General features: G+C 39.5%; 1 protein-coding gene across 1 annotated transcript in view; it reads right to left on the reverse strand.

Moving 5' to 3' along the window:
- Window positions 1-21779, reverse strand: part of LOC119478997 (otogelin-like) — a 105899-nt gene that overhangs the window by 39321 nt on the left and 44799 nt on the right. The window contains 12 exon segments of the mRNA XM_037754141.1: window positions 1109-1188; window positions 1739-1856; window positions 5655-5953; window positions 6476-6653; window positions 7797-7823; window positions 8038-8194; window positions 8586-8702; window positions 9144-9263; window positions 10253-10399; window positions 10635-10769; window positions 11269-11407; window positions 12024-12131. Of these exon segments, the coding sequence (XP_037610069.1) occupies window positions 1109-1188; window positions 1739-1856; window positions 5655-5953; window positions 6476-6653; window positions 7797-7823; window positions 8038-8194; window positions 8586-8702; window positions 9144-9263; window positions 10253-10399; window positions 10635-10769; window positions 11269-11407; window positions 12024-12131 (1625 nt within the window).

Below are 21779 nucleotides of genomic sequence, written 5' to 3' on the forward strand. Positions count from 1 at the left end.
TCTCTGTTCACTCTACCAAAAAGCCTCTTGGACCACTGAAGTCCGCCTGACTAGATTTTTTGCCATTTAACATTTTTTTAAAAACACATTTTTAACGTCTCCTTCTAAACCGTTCCTCCGATTTGTATCAAATTTTCTGTTCATCATTATTCGACTAAGCTTATCAAACGTTATCTACAGCTTGTTAACAACTCATTGCATTTTGAAGATATTGACCAATGAACTTTGAAAGGGCATGGCTCAGCATAGCAACAGGCTGAACTCCACACCCGTTGGGCCAATCATCATGAAACTTAAACATAAGCACCTGAAACATGCCTGAAAGTTTAATTCCAATCAACCAATAGGGGGAGCTACAAATGTAACAGATTTGGTCGTAAATGAATGAGCATCTGTCCAACTGTCATAAAACGTACTCGTTATCTTTAATGGAAGTATTGGAAAGTGTCAAAGGTCTAGCTCAACCCCTCGCAGCTTTCAACTTCTAACAGTCGTGGCTTGAACCCCGGAATCACCGCTTAAGGTTATATTCGTTTTTTGGTATTGTTTTATCTTAAGCTTTTAAAATAAGTTTAAAGTTAATGGATTAAAATGCATAAAACATGTTGGAATGAACAATGAATTTCATTACATATTCTCACCTGTTGCTGATTTTTTTTTTTTTTTACTTATCAATTTCTAATTTTGAGGACACAGCTGGGTGGAGACCAGAAGAGGTATCAATAAGTCCATCAAAGTTAACAAGCATTTAGTATATTGGAGAAGAGTTGAGCACCTTGGTGATAAACTCTGCTTCAAGTGTAGCATATTAGAAAAGAGTTGTTTATATTTTCTTTAAATTTACAATAACTATAGTGAAGATGTGTCAGATCTTGTGTTATATTCCCTTACTGAGTGTATTTTAGTGGTTATTTTAGGGCATAGGTGTACATGTTAAGATTTTAACTAATAACACCATTTCAGATTTTTTTTAATCTATTTTCAAAATAGTCCTTCCACATGTAACCGCTGCTCCAGCAATCCAACCAATGAACACCCCGTTCCACCAAGAAATCAGTTTAACATCTGACGAGCAAAACATGACAGAAATTCGTCTGGGGATACTCACAGTCCTCAACATTGACACACCGACGGGTGACCTCATCCAGGACCATGTGAGGGGGGCAGACAGGAAGGCAGCCCTCCACTCTGCACAGAGAGCAACACACAGCCATAAAACAAACTGTCCATTGTACAATAAACGTCATGTTTTATGTTACTTTCAGGTTATAAAACACACATTGGTTGTGACTGAATCACAGTTAAGACTGGACGCAGGTAAAAACCGTCTCAAACATCACTTCCACGTCTTTTCAGTGCAGGCATGAAGACATGAAGAGAAAATCACACACTACTATAAATATGGTGCATGGAATATTTTGGTGAGTAAGAATTTCACTTTTCCTGCACGGATTATATTTTAAATTAGAGTAAAGAGTAAAATGTGTGAGAGAAGAGTTTAACTCTTTGTACATTGCGGTTATTTACACCCGATAACTACATCCTCCCTGCACTTAGCATTGCTCACTTTAAATAAATAACATAATTAAAGATGTAATTGGAAAAAGAAGCTCCATCAGATCGAACATCAGATATTTAATTAGAGCTCTGTGCGGGCCTGATGTGTTGCTGAAGTCCAGTAGAGACTGTCTACAGTTTGAGTTGTGTTGAGCGGTATTGAAAAGGGCAAAGGTCTCACTGTGGAATGGCGACACAGGCTTCAGCTGACGGGTCACTGCAGGTCTTGAAGCAGGGGATGACACAGGAATCGTACCTCCACTGACACAGAGGACCAGGCGGGGCGTCTCGGCTGGGGCCTTATGAAAAACACACAACAGTTTACTCATTTCCTTCAAGCTCACCGGACTGTTACGTCTCTGACATTGAGCCTTGCTGAAGTGTAAAGGTATAAAACTCTTTGAGGAAGAAGTCCAGCTCTGACGACCTTAAAGGTACAATAAAATAGAATTGGTGAATACAAACTTTTGTGGTATATAAACAAATGTCCACTTTCATATCAGATTGAATTGTACCACAGCTTGATGAGCATTATGTCTGTAAACCCTAACCTTTCCCTACATTTTCAGTAGCCTTAAAGTTAGAAAGGAAAAGACATTTCTTTTAAACATTATGAAACCACATCTAGTTTAAAGGTATAATATGTAACTTTTCCACGTTGTGTACTTACATTATCACATATTTTTCCAACAATTTTGAAAACCAGAGAAATCTGTAATTTGAATCAAGGTAACAGTCCGTTTCATTTCAGTCGCCTGTCAATGGCGTCATCATATCCCCTTTGCGCTTGCATCAGCATTGTGGTTGTCTGACAGAAACTGTCATAAATTGACTTTTGAACCACTTTTAAGCCACATTACGATACAGTTTTTAGATCTTGGTCGTTTTTAACTATATATTTTTGACAGGATGAAGGATTTTAGTTATTGGACGTCTGGATCTTAAGTTCTCAGAGAAACAAGCTGAGCAAACACTGTGTCAACCAAACAGTGTCAGAGAAACACAGATTTTTAACGTGAAACTGCTTTAATCAGTATTTTTACTGGTTTTAATCATCGGGTCCGTTCGATCTGGATGGGAGGAGACCTCTGCGGATAATTCAGCTCCTGAACGATGAAGACTGAAGGAATCCTAACTGGGAGAAGCTGACTGCAATGACGGTGAAGATAACAACTCCCATGATTCCACGCTACTTCAAGATGTCCCCAGACTCCGTCTTTTCTTATTGTTTTGATTGAGAAACCCCTAGCGGCAGAACATTACATATTGTGTATTTAAGTACTTGTATCATGATCGCTTTCATGTATTTAATGGTTGCACCATCACATCAAATGGAAATATTGTGCATGTCATGTGTATCATTTTATACACATATTTGGTATCTTTCGAATCTTCGGGAACTTGATTGAAATTTAAAATAAAGTTATGTGGTTTTGAACAATGCTTTGCCACTAGAGTGCTGTAGGAATGACGTATTTTTGTATGCCAACCAGGAAGTTAGCATCGCCCTGGGTCCCTCGACATAAAGCCAATGGGATTGTTTGGGATTATTGTAGAAAATGAGCTCTGTCGCAAACACACATTTATGATACTTTGAACGTGTAACATTTATGATACACGTTTTGTTCAGCAAGATAATCTCCACTAATGAACACCACTTTTATGATTTTTGAAGAGTAAAGGTAATCGCCAGAAGTACAAAGCTAACTTTAGGCTATAAATCAACTCCACCATGGTCACATGAGCGTGAGTAAACACAACGAGGCTGTAAAGGCGGACATGTCGGTGTGATGACGTTTAGTAGTCTCATTTAGCTACTTGATAGCAACAGCCTTGTTTAAGACACAAAGGTTTCAAAATGCACTAGTGGGATATTTATAGGCGTATTTTATATCGTAGAAGGAAACGTTAAAATCTCTTCAGCTTGTGTTAACCACAGACCTGATTACAGGCATCTCTCTGAAAACTCATTGACTTCCAGACGAGGGAACCGGAAGTGCTAAATTACTAACTCATTTCCAGGTTTTAGGACTCATTCCTGTACCACTCTATACACGAGTGTTCAATAATGAAACCACAGGTGGTTGCAGCAGGGTCAGAAGTGTTGAAATATATCTTATAGTCTCAATTAAACTGCTCTTACAGTGTTGATACAAAAAAAAAATACTCTGATGTCTCCTCAATCTGCCGGAAAACTTGTATAGGAAAAGTTTATTACTTTTTTATTATTTTTTATTTTATTACTAATTATTAAGGTTACTAAGCTAGACCGGCAGAAAATGATCCTCAAATGTTTTTCACAGACCAGTAATGTGATGAACTTAGAAAGCCATTAGTGTCCGTCCGAAGGCTGGACCTCCACTCTCGCTCTGAATGTGTTCGGCATTCACTGCACTCAGCAGGAAATCCAATCTGCTATTGGCTCCTACCCTTTTTCCATTAAGCAACATAAATGCTGCTGTATTTTTAGCATCAATGATTAGCTCGGCTGCTCTCTGAGCAGAGTATGCAGCCAGAGGAGTCACTAGTCTTGACCTTTGATCCCTGATGGCCAGCTGAACACTGAGCAAAACTTCCTGAATCCTCAATGAGGCTTAAAAGTATTACTAGAACCTCAACATGCCTTTTGCCGTCAGTGTCTCTGACTCTTGTCAGGTCAATGTAATTCTACCAACATAATAAGATAAGGAAGCACACTGGCACTAAAACACTGGAGACATCTTCTTGTAGTTATGACTTCTGTGTATTACTGTAGAATAATGACTTCATGTAATGAGACAAATGTCTATGCAGGGTTCAAAATATAGGGGAGACGTGGAGCTCAGCTAGTTAGTGCCAATGTTTTTTTCTGTATAACTGTATATTATGTATGTGTATGCATATAATAATTATTATATTTAAGTTCCTAAAATAAATAATACTACTAATAATAATATACCAATATTACTCATAGTAAAGCAGATGTTAACGAGCGTGTTTATTTGCGCATAACAATCTCCAATGATTTGTGTCTCATAAACACAATGCTGTCTATTCCTGCTGTGGCCATCCATGCGGAGGGGCGCACTACTCCACGTTACGCACCATACGTTGTGTTGACCAGGCTAAATATTCTCTGTATAAACTGAAGCATCGTATGTTTTTGTCTCACCCCGTTCCGTTCCATCTAAAAGGAATGACGTTCCAAGTGCTATTCAACATATAATACATCCACGAGCGCTTGAGCAACACTTCAACGGTGACTCGCCAACAATGTAGCCGGCCACGATTGGCCGTTTTGTTGCTTTTGTCACTCGTAGTGTGAATGAATCTTTAGTCCCTCCCACCTGAGATGCGAGCGAAAGAGGCAAGGAAGAGACACAAGGAGAGAGGAGTCGAGGCAACAGGCATTTAACAAAATGAGACATCCGTGCTTCGGAGCAGTTGTTTCAAAGCGACGTCAATTACATCTGATGTGTGGCACAGCTGCGTTTCACGCCTCTTTTATATGCCGAAAAGACTTCTGCAAAGGATACACCTCTGCATCCTTGCTCATAGCTCCTCCGGCAAGCCTCCTCTCTCCTCCAGATGCATTTTAGGAATTGAGACATCAGGAGACGAGGAGGAGACAGGAGACGAGGAGGCACAAAATAGAGAAATGAGAAAAGCGGTCTCAGTTTGTTTTCTCTTCCAAACAAGTTTGACTAACTTTGCCATTTTTAACTATGAAAAATAAGACCCAGTTTGCATGAAACCAGAATTTCCCTTTAAGATGCCTAAACAAATATACCATTATTTATTTGATTTATTTATTATATATACACATTTTTCTCTGTTAGAGTTTCTGAGCCAAGGCAGTTTACAGTTTCTACTGAGGCTGTAAAACACTTTGGGAATAACTGAATGTTTTCAATGGTATTAGAATTGAATCCATTATTTTTGTCTCCAATCTGTTTCATTGTTGAATGAGATGTTTAGGGGTGACTGACACCCCGGTCACCATGGCAACACAATCTTTTGTTGGAATAATGTGGGACTTTCAATGCGACTGCAGCATCTGTAACCCTGACTTTCAGTGAGCGGTGTGTGTGTGATGTGCTCATTTCAGTGCTGCTGACCTGTCAGTCTGAACAGCGTGGCCTTGCGGAAGCTGTCGGTGTGTCTGTACTTGAGCAGGTGGAGGCGGGCCGGTATGGCGTGCAGGAAGAAGCCGGGTTTTGCGTGGGACTCCAGCGAGTCGTAGCCGGGGATCCAGGTGTTTCTGTGGAGGACAAAGGTGGCTCCGTCCCAGAATGCCTCGCTCTCCTCCCACTTGGCCAGCCTCACTTGGCCGCTGGGGCTCGCGTACAGGAAGTAGTTCGGTCTGTCGGCCGCCTCAAAGGAAACCCGCGATGTGTCTGTTGAGAACAAAATGATTCTTCAGTACACCAGGAAGCAGGGGAGCGTACAGAAGGCAGATACTGAGATATCTAGAGGTTTACAATGAGCGTCCTAATCAAGGACAATTTGACCACGTGGACAGGTGCACAGGTGGTCATTAAAACCACCAACAACCCACAGTGGCAATATATTAAAGTATACTGCTTTACTCATTAATTAAGCAAATTAAAATTAAAACTAACGAAAACCTTTGCAATATATACACAACATATTTGGTCATTGAGATCAGAGGACTTGTGATTAAATGGCTTCCTGTTGATTTCTCACAGTCCAGCAGAAATACAGTCAAGTTGCTTTCTGTGTCAATTGCCATAATACGCCGTTGAATAGTTGTGACTTCCGACAGCAGGAAAAAAATTATAAAAGTGAAGGCTTGCAGAGAGAGGAGTTTAAGTGCTGCACAGAAGAAATACATAACCTCAGAGTGAGTTCTTGTAGTGAAATGAATCCTGCTACGTTAATAAAGTGAATGAATGACTGAATAGAAAAAATAAGTCACCGTGTGGTCGGGCTCTGCTGAGGCCTGGCGTCATCATAAACTGCGAGAAGACTCCAGGGGCGGCGGGGACGCTGAGGTTTGCCCCGCTGCAGGAACACGGAGCCACTGGACCTGCTGGCTGCCAACAGCATCGTCCCATCTCTGAATGTGATCAGCCTGAAGGGACCTTTACCCAGAACTGCAGACGGGAGGCCATGTTAGTGCAGCAGGGGTTATTGTTACAGAATATTTAGTTTTTAATGTTTCAGATGTATTTTTTCCACTAGTTGTCACCATATGAAAATCAAGATTTGCATCATCGTTAGGGCCGTCCACGACCAAAGATATTCTCATTCGACTAACAGTCGCACGGTTTTGTCGACTGATCAATTAGTTGATTTAATCAACAGATCTGTAAAACTGAGTTTCTCCACAAAGAATCACACAAAAGCACCATCTTAAATCTGGTGTTTACCAGAGATGTGCTCATAAATGTCTTGGAAATAACTTATTCAGCATGAAGAAAGCATAAAAAATAATTAATCGACTAAAGAAATCTTAGTGGACTTAGACCAAAACGACCGATTAGTCGGCTAATGGACTACGAGGGAGCAGCCTGCATCATCGTCGTGGGGAGGTGTGGTGCTGATGTTTAAAATCAACCAGTGGCTGTTTGGAGCGGAAGCAAAAATACACCAGTCAAGTAGCTAAAACTTGCAAAAAAACAGTGGTATGTTTGTTTAAATGTCACTCGTGAATCTGTGCACATGTGTGAGTGACCACATGTGCAACTGCCTCCAGTAGCCATAACTGGAGGTGGAAATAATCCTGTTTCACCTTTGACATGAAAGAGGCTCACGCTTTCTTCTATATTTATATACATTTGCACTATGTTGTATACTGTATATTTTTTAATGGTGTGCTGTGTTATGTGCATTGTATGTACCTTCGCTGTACTTTGGGAGAAGCTAAAGACACATTTCCACAATAAAGTTATTTTATTCTAATCTAATCTAATCTAATCTAATCTAACAGCATCCACTAATACTAAAACAGCTGCTCTCAACATCATGCACTAATAAATACTGTGAATAATAATGATCTATTGATTGATCAAGTTTGACTTATACTACTTATACTTATACTATTACTTGACAATATTTTGAACCCTAAACGTGTGAATGTCAGTGTGCCCTGTATCACACTCAGCTCAGCCTGTTTTATCAATCATTTTATATTGCCATGTGGAAAGTGTTTCATTTACACAGTATTTATAGATCCAACCTCATGTGAGTGTAGGTGTGTTTTGTGTAGCATGTAAGTCGGTATAGAGATTTCTAACCTTTGTTGTAGAATTCACAATCATACGCTGCAGAGAGAAGCACATGGACAATTAACAATATTAATAAAAGTAATAGATGTTACAAAGTGCTTCATAATCAAGAGAAATAAGTAACCTACCACTTTTTAATGAGGTATACAGTATTTCATTAATGATTATTATTACAATAATGCTTATTATTGTAATAAGATATTGGCGTCAGGCTTCAGATATAAAATAATAATACAGGTTTTTCACTTACGGCACAGAGACGGGGAGCGCCAGTCGACAGGAATGCCCTGGTGGCAGCAGCGCTGGGCATATGCCGCCACGCTGGTGCAGAAACACTCACAGTCGCCTCCTCGACTGCAGGCACACGTGTCTGCCAGGCAGTTCATGTAGAACCAGGTAACGTCCACCTGAACAACAAACACTTCTCAGCAATTTATCGAGAATAAATGTATTTTAAAAATTCACCGTTCTCACAAAAACCTCAAGGACAGGTAGGATTTACAACGTACTGGGTTCTCAAGTCATACCTCACCTTCATTTATTATCTATTTATTTGACAAGTATCCAGCCAAGAGGGACAAGTGTTTGATACTCAAAAGATTATAAATACATGACATGAAGAGTTTCACAAATACAAACACAGGCACATATTTGGGTCATCTTTGTTGAAAGTCATATATTAACAGTAAAAGACAATCAGATGGCAATGAGCGGTTTGACATGGGAGTTTTCAGAAGTGACAGCACTCCAAAGAGTCCCACCTGCAGGACGGAGGGCTGCTGTTGTGCTGTTACTCACCACCGGGTGGCAGACCTGGAAGACCTCACTGAGCAGGACGCCACACTGCCGCTTTGCAAACGGCTCTCTGAGCGGACTGAGGCTGCAGGGGTGTCTGATATCTGGACTGTTCACACACTGAAAACACACACACACACACACACACACACACACACACACACACACACACACACACACACACACACACACACACAGTGGTGTTGAATTTTTTATTAAAGGTTAAGTAGTAAAGTCTGAAAAGTCAGGTCTAATGCAATTTGTTGGTTGAGGAGGTTAAGTTGATAAACATTATCAGTCATGAATGAATATTAATGTGTTGAGAATGTTTGTAAATTAAAATCAAGAGGAAGTGAGTGTTCAGTTTTTAGAGACAGATCCTGCGATGATCTGATAAAAACAATGGTGATTATAACAGTTATTATTAACATCATATCACATCATTTTTCAGTGAAGTGTTGGACACAAAATATGACTGTGTTTTTGTCTGTTATATAACTACAATGCTCTAAATAAAAGGCTTCACAGGGTTAATGATGATCCAGGTGACTTTTCACTCACCTCTGCTGCAGTCCAGCTGTTTCCAAACTCCTGAGGAGTCTGGGAGTCGATGTTGTCGGGTGTCCGCATCTCGTTCACCGTCTTCATATCAAAGTTCCCGCACAGCCCACTTAGCTTCCCCTGAACACATTCACCAACAGCTCGCTTTAACCGGATCACTTTTATACATAAATATCATCACATCCTAAATAAAATGTCCTCTTAAAAGGTTCCATACGGTCACAGTTTACCCAACAGAGTGCACTACCCTATCTGTTCTTCTTATTCTGCTTTGAGGGTGTGAATAGCGCTGTGTGCTCCTACTGCAGTGTTGTTGCAAGACAGCCTCTGACCACCGGCGGCAGCACTGAGCACTCTGTTGCTGAGCACACCTCCAGTTGGTGAGAGAGGAATAAATCATGCCACATGTTTGAGTTTGTGTTTTATGAATGTCTGTGTGACTAAAATGTTCAGGTTTTCTCTGATAGCCATCATAAACTCAAATATTGACAGAACAATCTCAACGTACTTGCTTGTTGCATAGCTTTTTTCGATTTGTTTTTATATCACACGTCATCAGCAAATGGAGTTTACTCAGTTGGAAAAGGTCAAGAATGAATTAGAATCAAATTTTAAACCAACATGGACAGGAAGTTTGAACATGTACAGTTATATGATGACTGAGCATAGCCCAAACTGATGATGACGACCATGTGATACGGTCGAAAACTCCCAAACAAGAGAGTAAAAGGAGCTTTTAATGATAGTGTTTTAAAGAATAATGTTTTACTAAGAGATTTAAAAGTAGTAATGGATTTAGCAGACCTAATCTCAGCAGGTAAATCGCTCCAGAGTTTATTAGTCACCAGTCGGGCTCTGGGAACGCTCAGAAGGCCATCAGCTGATCCAAGAGGGCACACAGGCTCATGAGGGGTTTGTAGATCTTTCCTATAACTAGGGGCCTGCTTATTCAAAATGCTTTTTCTGTCAACTTCAAATATATCCTCATCAGGGAGGACAGGGCATGATGGTGAATGTAGTCTGAATAGGAAGACATTTTTGTGTAACTGTATATATTTGAACTTTTAGTCACTCTAGAATCAAACAAAGACACTGAACCAGCGTCCTACCTGCCAGCGAGGTCCGACCTGGATGTGGACGGTGGTCTTGCGGTCCCAGAGGACGGTGACGTCTTCCTCTGGGAAATGAACCACTGTGAAGTACCCGGCTGGCCAGACGTACATCCTCTGTTTCCTGTCGATCACGCTGGATGGATTCTGCAACGGACAGAGTGGTTCCATTTTACTGAAATATTCTCAGATGTTATTCTTGAGTTGACTTAAATATGATTTGCCACCAAAATGAAATGCATGTTTACACATAATCTACTTAAAGGTGCGACAACAAAACCTTCATTTTTCAGTTGCACATATTCTGTATTTTAGAATTTCTGCTTCTTTTTCATGCAGCAAATTCGCAGCTGGCAAAAAATATATTGAAAGTGACACTTACTGGCTTCCCAGCGTCATCATCGAATGCTACGAAGGATCTTCCGATGTTGATCAGCAGAGATTTCCTGCAGATGACTCCGCTGTCAAAACAGTCAATGTTCTCGGCTGTTACACTGAGAATCACATCAGCGCTGCTCTGTGGAGGAGAGGAAACACAATCACAGAAACTACAAAAGCTGCTGACACTAATATACTGTATATATATATATATATATATACAAAGTAAGTATAAATATATTAGTCAGTGGCCAAAACAAGCACTTTTAGAGGACATAAACTGACGGTACCAGGTTGCCCAAATGATGACATTACAGCTAGTTTTACAGCTCCAGCGTTCTCCTTCAATACTGGACCAATTTCAAAAGGTGTTGTTTAAAGTTATCCTTTAAAGGGACTTTAAGTGTCTTTTCACTTTATCATCAGATCATTTTGAGCTGCTAATGTCACAAGAGGACCTTGTTTATTAGAAATTGCAGTGATCGACTTTAGAATTGAGTATTTTTCAATAAAGACTGATAAACCCAAAAAACACCCCAAAACTAGAAGCCTTAAGTGTGCAGCTGAATAGTTAATGGGTTCAAATATTTAAAAAACACATTTTTTTCTCTCTCATTATAAATAAATACTTTCAATACCTTTACAAGATAGACTTTGCATGCACCAACGTAGTCAAACAGGAGCCCATCAAACGTCCTGTAGTGGCGGTCACCGTAAGCCATGCACATGGATGGACACGGATGAAACACACACTGGAACGTCCCATGCTGGCAAACACTACAAAGACAGCAAAGCTTCAGTGATTCAGCATCAACTTGTTCCCACTTAGTGCGAGGACATTTTTTTCATGTCTAATGGCCTCCTTTTTGTTCAAGAGCCTCAGGTTTACAGCAGGCAGAGAAGTGGCTGGTGAATTGTCAAAAGGCTGAATCACTGCTCATTGCACTATTAGGCTGTCATCTACATCTTCTTCCCTGGCTGTGGCTTGAAGAAGAAATGGAAGGATGGGAGAAAGACTGAGATCACTGGGAGAGTGTTTCCTTTCACCAGCGATGAACAGTCTGAGGCAGGGAGAATCAAAGAGTTATACAAGGGCCTGCTCTGTTTTCAAGGCCTTTTTCTGTCCCGTGATAACAGAGAATTATGGATATCAGGTGGCCACTTTCGCTGCTCCAACAATCTCAGGACTCCACGCTTTCAGGCAAAATCTGACTTTGAAAAATTAGCAGCGTTGGTGGAGATTTGTCTTAATTCTGACAGATACTGTTGGCGAATGATTGGTGGGGATAATACTAATTTGTATGCCATGACAAAATGGATAGTAAACAAAGTTTTCTATAAAAGCTTGATGGGATTTTAACGTGGCTGAATCTTAATAAATGCATGAACGTACCACTGATGGCACGGGGAGGAGACTCTGTCGCCGGGGTAATATTCCTTTCCTTTCCATAGACAGGGGCAGGATGCAGGTTCAAAGCACTCGTCTCCATGTTTCAGCAAGCTGAGGGCAAACACAAACAAGGATAGAACATTATCGCTCTGTTTTTACTGAAATGGACAATGGAGCTTGGATATAGCAGCTTGAGATCAACAGATTCTGGTGATGTTTTCTTTGGATTAAATCCTGCAACTTGTGGCCCCTTAATCTTACAGGACGTCAAGATGTGCCCTTTCAAACATCCATGGGCAAGATGCTTACTTCAGCTAGCTTGGTTTGTCCATTGAGAATGATGCCATTTTTACCAATAACATTCACCCAGATGTGAAAAATATACCAGAGAACTGCAGTGAGATCATAATCCAACCAACTACAGGAACAACCCCAAAACACTAAACACACAAGTCTGATTTTCTTTTACTCTTAACTGAACTGATCGATAATGAAAGAGTCTGAATCCATCACAGGTTGATTCTCTACACAGGGTCCCATTAAGTCCTGCCAAAACAGCAAAAAGAAACTTTTTCATTATGGAAATGAAGCTGTTCTGAACATACTGTAACAGAGCATTGGTACTTCCCAGACTGTCTCGATAAACGCGCCTACCATATGAGAACAATGGTACGTTAAAGGCTGCTGCAAAGTGCTGCAAAACATTCGGTGGAAACATATTGTTAAACAAGAAAAACATCTCAACCAGAGCAAAAAGTCTCAACATTGAACGCAACCTGTGACGAGATGCAACGTATCCTCAACGCATGATAGCTTACGAAAAGTTACTCCTCGTTTTTCGGGCATTCTCCTACAAACGCCCAGTAACACGTGTCAATTTCCACTTGTTACATGCATACAGTCATTTCAAAATAAACTTCCATCTTCACAGGAAACAACTTGGTTAGGTTTAGGAAAAGATTGTGGTTTTGGGTTAAAATAACTACCCAACTGGCGTCCCTTAAGCACGGAAATGACGGGACAAACAAGGCAAAAGTGAGCATGGCTCACATACAGCACCCCCGTTCACTGCTTGACCCCTACTAAAGTAGGGCCAAAGGTTTTGCCCTTTTGGAACGAATGGAACGAGTTCTGCTCCGGAAACAAAATTGAGGTCGAAAAAAATCTTTGGCCAAAATTTAAAAACTGTTGGGCACCCTGGACTCCTAACCCCAAAAAGGCACAACTAGACCACACTGTCAACCATCATTCCAAATTTGAAGTTCATAAGTTAAATAGTTTTCCAAGTTCTGCTCCGGAAACAAAAGTGTGACACACGAACGAACGGAAGGACGGACGGAAGGACGGACACGCGGAGCGCTATATACCCCCGACTACGTTGTCGCGGGGATATAATAAATCAACGTTGACTTCTGGTTTCACACGGGACGTGAAGATGTGTATGTTTAACCATTATGAGTTTTTGATAAGTTTTGTTATAGATTTTGGCATTAATTCAAATAATATAATAATTCTATTCTTATCCTTTTTTTCCCAACCATTAAGCAGCTCATTCCCTATCATTAACCTTACGTAGTTTTAGGTAGCTGAACCTAACTAGACTTCACCACAGAGGTGGCAGATCAGAAAACGCTTGTTGAAAGGGTTAATAATGATGATGTCCATAATGATAATGTGAATGTGATATTCATTATTTGAGCAACTTTCAAACATGCACTGCAACCCTGAACTTATCCAGACATTACCCAAAGGAGCTGTATGTGAGAACGCAAATGTCTGAATCATTAAACGGACTTCACCCTGCTAGCTCCATGGTACAAAGTCTGTGTAATGTCCTATCGAGCCCATGTGTGAATAGAGCTGCTCATTGTCTGAGTGTTGATGACGTCTCCATCAAGCAGTTGGCGCAAAATCGGAAGAAAACAAACATTCGAGGGTGAAGAAGAAGAGCATTACTTGAAGACACCAACAAAAATGTCAAACTGGAGAGACAACGAGATTCGGGAACTTATGTTGGTAAGGGCCAAAATCGTCAGACAAATTCAAGGAATGGCAAGAGACTCGGTTCTTTATGACCAAATTATGAACCAGCTACGTTACCGGGGTGTCATTCGCGTCTTGTCCTCCTGCACGCTCTACTAACAGTGTAAATCACAATACGATATTTAATCAATTCTTTGGTCAATATTTGCTGATATCACCGAGTCTGCCACGATACGATTTCCATTTGATTCAAGTCAGGGGCCTGCAATCGATATGAGGCAATATCATATGCCCATTTAACACTATCGGTTACATTTATATCAAGTCACAAAAAGCAACCTAAAATATGAATTGACAATTTTATTACTGGTTCTGTTGAAAGGGGGTGCGTTTGGACGGAAATGGTGACACAGACGTGCCATAAAGGCATATCTTAAAGATGGTGATATGTATCAATATGATTCACTTTGCATGGATGATATTTGGTCGTTGATAATTGAATCAACATATCGATCCAGACCAGAGTATTTCCAGTAGGTGAGAACATGTCTGACATGTCTTCTGTTGTGTAGTACATGTGTGACAGGGCAACTCCAGACATTGTCCAGAGTTCATATGAGCAGGCGGTTTTAGGTACAAGGACGTCTCGGTAATTTATACTAACTTCTCATCAATGGACCAAAGACGAGCAGTAGATGTGGTCCTAGCTGAAGGTCTGTGATCAGAGGAAGAATCAGCTGATTGAATGGTTGACTGAAATCTGAATGGTAGGCCAATAAAAGAGCCTCATATGTCAGTGCAGTGTAATTTGGAGTTATCATTCAAGAACTGTGGGCTAACAGGATGCTATCATGTTATAACACAATCATCATCTGGAGCTCCTGTGTTCATCTCTAACCCAGATTATGGGGACCTTCCTTTGCCAAGAGAACGACAGAGGCAGAGCCAAAGCAGGTTGGCTTCCAGAGCGGAGCGATGCCAGGAAACAAGAGGGAGAGAGTTTCAGGGGTGGGCGACTGTGGATGAAAAGCGGTAACACTCGTTAGCTACATGAGGAAAACCAGACGATTAGGATTCTCAGAGATAGAGAGAGAAACAGTCTTTGTCTGGATGCCTCCATTTGCTTTCCACTCTGCGAGACGAAGCTGATAAGTATCTTGTAATATCCAGGGTTGAGCTATATCCGCTGGCGAGGCTGCAGACAATGAAGTGACATACTGAATGGTCCGCCACAAACCTCAGGTTCATCTGAGTAGAGTTACACCCCCGATAAAACGGTGTTAACAGCTTCCTTTATCCGCCTGCCAAGCTGCCGTATCAATTACTCTGATCAAAGATTCTACAATCATTCATTCTCCCGACCTACGGGCACATTATGAATAAATCCTCATAAACACAGCCCTCATTTTTCAATTTAATTCCATCAGATGTTAAAGTGGCTGAGGAAGATGTAGTTGTATAGAGTGGCGACGGGCGAGCCAGACGGCGCGATGGGTTGATTGTCTGTGATGCAGCCAGTGTTGTGCACACCCACTGAAGATCACAGGTTTCATTATACCAGATAACAAAAGCAGAAACTGTCTCACATACTTTTAATGACTTCATACAGTATGAATATCAAATACACTAAATCATACATAATTTTCATGTGTTGTAAAGTAGGCCAGTGAAGTCAGCAGTTGTGGGACAGAAAACAATGTAAGAAGTGGTGTTGCTGTTATTTACATTAGTTTTTCCTGACCACAGTGCGCTTGGTGGATCTTGTTGGGTTTATAAACTATGATGTCGGTCTAAGACCTGCTCTATAAATAAAGCGTCTCGAGATGACTTCTGTTATGTTTTGACGCTATATAAAAATAAATTGAATTGAATTGAATTGAATTGAACATGAGATACGACTTTATATAACTTTATAACTTAATGAGCTGACAGAGAATCCAGAGCACTGGCAGGTCAGTGGCCCAAATGACAACCAGTGCTTTCAATTACATTGCAGTTTCTCAGTTTGCTCAATTGATTGCATTGTGATCCTTTATTTTTTCTATATTCATGTTTAAATTTTGGCGTGTGCAGTCTAGTCTCCTAAAAATGATGTTCCCATACAACGAAAACTGCATTGTCAATAACTTTTCGATGGAACATATTTTCTCCCGGGTACGTTTGTTTTTGGATGGGTCAAACAACTTTCACCCAGAAAACTGGTGTTCGTGTCCCCGTGTGAAAACCAAATGTATCGTACTTATTTTAACTCAACCCATGATCCTTTAACTAAACCTAACCAAGTAGTTTTGTTACCAAAACTTAAACATAATTCGGAATGCAGTTTTGAAACGGTCTGCAGAAAAGTATATTGCCAACCATTTTATTCTGGCGACGTGTTATCCCATTTCTACCGGACGCAGAAATCTTATGGTCCACCTTTTTGTTTCTATCCACTCACTCATAATGGTATCGCTTGTCTTGGTTGTTACAGATGTAGTAGTAAAATGATGGTTACTGTTGTGTTTCTTGTTGTCGTCCTTGTTGGAATGTGACAATACGTCTACTTGACCAATCACAATCGCCAGCCACTGCCGGTCGAAAGTACTTGAAACTTTAATTAGCTACCACTGAGCAAAGCCAAAGTTTAGCTTCAGGAACTCGTTCCCGAAGCAAGCGGAGAACAGTGGAAACATAAGCAGAACCCATGATAATGGTTTTAACGTTCCTGCAGTGGAAAAGGGCTACAAGTGGCCACTCAGTTTCAAGCAAAGTTGGTGGATTAAACACGTACATATTGCTATCCAGGCACAAGCTCAAAAACTGACCTAAGTGCATAAAACACTGTAAAATCAGTTGTTGGTTTACACTATAGTAGCCTGCACTCATCATACACAAATCAAGGATATTCAGCTGACATTGTATGAAAATAACATCCATCATCCATAATGATATATTTATTTAAAGTGATAAAATGGGCGTTGAAATATAAAATGTTTTTAATTTGCAATCTCTTAATTAATAATAATAGTTATGGTTGTTACGTTACGTTGTTACGTTACGTTGTTTACGTTATTATTTCAACACAAATCATGACCTTTTTTACTATAACATTAACCAAGTAGTTTTGTTGCGTAAACCTAACCAATCAATTCACAACGTTAACACGTGGCATTGTGCGTTTCTGCAAGCATGACACAAGGCTGACATGAAACGTTTTTATGAAACTTATTTTGGTTCAGAAACATCGACATTCAACATATCCGTGGTTTGCAGAAACGTACAATGCCAACATTTTGCTGCACTGGAACTTTGAAACAGAAACCATCCAGTTTCCAGTTGTTGTTGTTTTTACGATTGTATGTATGTACGTACTGTAATCCAAACCAGATTGTGGTATGCTGCGTGGTCCTGTGCTGCACCTGAAGGTCCAGGTTCATATGAGTTCAGCTCGGCTAATTGTCACAGAATGAGGAAGAATGAATGGTCTACATTTTGATCATAAACAAAGTGTGCCATTGTGAATGACAACACAATGGCTTCTTCTGTCAGCACCTCAGCTAATTATTTCCCATTACAGGTTTTAAAAGTCCTGCTGCAGATGAATACCTTGCAGTTGACTTTGAGTTTTTTGTTTTCTGTTTTCATGATAATCATCTAAGTGTAGTATTAGTATGACAGAAGGAACACCTGCTTATTATCTGCTGTCTGTTTAGGAAAGAAAACCAAAGCCAACCAGTTGAAGACATGCGACTGATTAGCTACTTACAGGTGGTCGCTGCTGACAGATAGCACCATCCTTGTAGTATACATGTCGCAGGGTTGAGGTCATGAAGTTCAATCCATGTGTACACTTTATAATCGTTTATTACTCAGTTTTATTTACTCATCAGTAGTATTTTCTACCTTATGATGTAAATGTAAATGTAAACAGAACTTTTGTGTGTTTACAAGAAAACTCAAGGTACCCTATGATGCAGTTTTTTTCAGACTCTACCTCCAACACATGCACAAACATGCACAACCTCTACACCCATATCCTGCGTTTATGATCTTGTGTTATTTATCTAATCTGTTTTTAGTTTGCCATCCGGTCCAGTAGCTCCAAATCTGTCTGTGTCTTGCATGTGTTGTCTCTAAGTGGATCTTCACCGTTTGAATGCTGTGGTGGAATCTATACAGTATATCTCAACATAACACATGTAAAACTTCAAACTCTGAATGATTTGGTATTTCATATTGCTGCGTGATAGTTTTTCTGACCCAGATCTGACAAAATATTCTTTCCTGTTATTTATAGGATGTTTATGTACAGTACAGCACAAATTCGCTGAATAGAACTTCAAACTTGAGAGTCTGAAGAATCATTTAGGCATTCAACACTGATAAATCTCATTTTAAAGAAAGAGAAGATGCAGTACAAACACAACATGTCTTTATCCATACTGCTGAAATAAACTGGGAAAAAAAAGTTGTTAAACTGTGTGTTTGGTGGATTATTTCTCTGTTGTTACAATGCTAATGGTCATTGTATTTTACATCGTTGGAAAGCCTGTTTATTTACCTTCACAATGATGTCCAACTTGTAAGGATCATGCATTTGTGGGATGAGCAGCCACAAGCTGATTATGTTGGTAGCGCCCAAGAAAAAATCTGCCAAAAAGCTCTGCCAATGGTAAACAGTGTATTCTCATAAGGCTACCAGGAAGCCTGCAATGACTGCCCTTCACTGTCAGGCCCGTTTGCGCTGGTGTCGACAACACAGACAATGGAACCTGAACATGTGGGGGAATGTCATGTTCAGTGATGAGTCCAGGTTCTGTCTGTGAAAGTTGGATGGCAGGGTCAAAGTATGGAGACGACGTGGAGAACGCTATGCTGATTGTTGCACCAATGGAGTAACAGCTTTTAGTGGGGCAGTGTCATGGTGTGGGCCGGCATCTCCCTCACTGGCAAAATAAGGCTTGTCATCATTGAAGGCCATCTCAATGCAGTGAGATACCGGGATGAGATTCTGCAGACAGTGGCGATCCCATATCTCCACATACTCCTGATGGTGTATTAAATGAATAAAGTGTAAAAAAAACAATATGTCTTGTTTGTTCCTTGTTACTGATAGAGAGTTCATTAATCCAATCCACCAAACAACTCAAAACAAGAGTCAATACCAACAGGAGAATACACTGTTTACCATTGGCAGAGCATTTTGGAACATTTTTCTTGGGCGCTACCCACATAATCAGCTGTGCTGCTCATCCCACAAATGCATGACCCTTACAAATTGGACATCATTGTGAAGGTAAATAAACAGTTTTCCCAACCATGTAAAATACAATGCCATTTAGCATTGTAACAACAGAGAAATAATCCACCAAACACAAGTTTCCGAACTTTTTCTTCCCAGTTATATGGTCACAGACTGTAATGACTATTTCACACATCTTCCTGCTTCTGATGTGGATGTAGCCAAGAGAAGTAAAGTCAATAACAAGCAGATAAAAACAGCGAAAGTACTGAAGAGACAAATCCCTACATAAGATAGTCAATAATAAACTACATTCAGTTCATTCGATCTGAGCCAGAAAGTCTGCCACTGTAAAAAACAAGCTCTCATTATTCTCAAAACCTATGAAAACAAGTTTCCAAATATCAGACTCATACCTCGACCGTTAAAATATCTCCCCCTCACCGCTCTTATCTTATTCTTAGTCATCAGGGAGCTAAATGAGATCTCTTTGTGTCCATATTTACTCTAGGAATTAGCTCATAAACTCTCAGGTTCCAGGGAGTTATTAAACACTCGTACCATGACTTGAGAGATTCTCGTCACCATGAAGGTCATCCTGCTTAAAGTGGCGAGTTGGAATAAATGAATCACGGTGGTGAGGTCAAAGGAGCAGAATGACTAAAGGCCGTCTCTGTACCTATCTAACCTTTCTCTGTGTCATGCTGTTTAACGCTGTTAGACCAAATACACACTGATGCTATTTATAAGGGACTGACCTGAGCAATGGGAAGGTTAATCAGGGTGTACTCGTGTGAATTTATTTGACAATATAAAATGCATATCACCTACATACTCAAGGATTTAAAGTTATAAATCAGCGACAAAATATCAAAATATTACTGTTTTACTGCTCCATTGATTCAATTTTTCAACTGAGTAATCTTCAAATTCAAGGTATCTTACACAAAAATATTTCTTATACTGTATATACTGTATATATTCTTAATAACATATGTTCTTAATATGCCTGTATATGTTCTTAATATGCCCTTGTATAAAGTATTTCCTTTTATAATTGTAATGTAAATGTAAATGTAATGTAAATGTAAATGTAATATAATTTATTATTTTAATGGAGCTTCCCAGAAAAAAGTATTTCACACGTTTGTACCTGTACAACTGGCGTGACAATAAACATCTTGAATCTTGAATCTTGAATCTTTATAAAAAAAACGGTCAAGTGTTCAAGTTAAAAAAATTATTATGATATTGGATTTTTCAACAATCTCTGGTGTTGACCAGCAATTACTTGTGTAAAAAAAATTTTCACAGCATCAGAAAGCCTAAATAACTTAAATTTTAGTTGCTGTCGGCTGTTAGTGTATTCAATACACCTGTCAATCATTTGTACAGTGGCTGATATTTGGAGAAACATTCTGCAACGGCCCAAAACATTTCATCAGGAGCAAACGTGCTGTAGCTTCACAAACAATACCAATTCAAAAACACATACATACTGTACATACTGTACATATTGTACATATTGTACATATTGTACACACTGTACATATTGTACATATTGTACATTTAATGTACAATATGTACATACTAATGTACAATATGTACATACTGTACATACTACTGTACGCACTGTACATATGTGTATACTGTAAATACTGTATGTACAGTACATACTGTATATACTGTATGTACTGTACATTTACATATACTGTACATACCGTACATATACATATACTGTACATAATGTACTGTACATATACTGTACATACTGTACTGTACATACACTGTACATACTGTACATACTGTACTGTAACATACTGTACATATACTGTGCCATACTGTACATATACATATACTGTACAGTAAGTACTGTACATACTGTACTGTACGTACTGTATATACTGTACATACTGTATTGTATGTACTGTAGATACTGTACTGTACGTACTGTATATACTGTACTGTACATACTGTATAAACTGTACATACTGTACATACACATAAATCCAAAACAAATGCAACAACAAAACGTGCTGCAAATAAATAAATGTAGTGAATTGTTTTGGCTTTCGCAGCCATTTTGTTATTTTGGATTTGTTTGGATTTTCATAAGTGTTTTGAATTAGCATTGATTCTAAAGCTGCAGCACGTTCCTCAGATGGAAATGTTCGGGTCCGTTGAAGCGTGTTGCCCGTGCTCGGACAACCTTATTTTGAGATTGATATCAGTTCTAGACAATGGTGTTTTCATTTTATGTGGCTCCTTATTGTGTACAAAATCAAACTTTTTAAGGGTGATTGCTGATTTTGTTATGAGATCTTAAACTAATATAATCTGACCAGATTGTACTAATATGCCATTGATCTTCAAATGTATATTTAGCTGTGTGTTGATTAATATTCTCATCTTTTGCTTTTTAAATTTGTGTTCTCAATTATGTTTTGAATTTGAAACACTTGAATATTACTCTTGTTTTGCTTCTTCTTCTGTCAGTTCTGCATTTAAGTGAAAGAGAAATCATTGATTAGATATCAGATGTGTATTAGTGA

The sequence above is a fragment of the Sebastes umbrosus genome, chromosome 2 (genome assembly GCF_015220745.1).
Source record: "Sebastes umbrosus isolate fSebUmb1 chromosome 2, fSebUmb1.pri, whole genome shotgun sequence".
NCBI lineage: Eukaryota > Metazoa > Chordata > Actinopteri > Perciformes > Sebastidae > Sebastes > Sebastes umbrosus.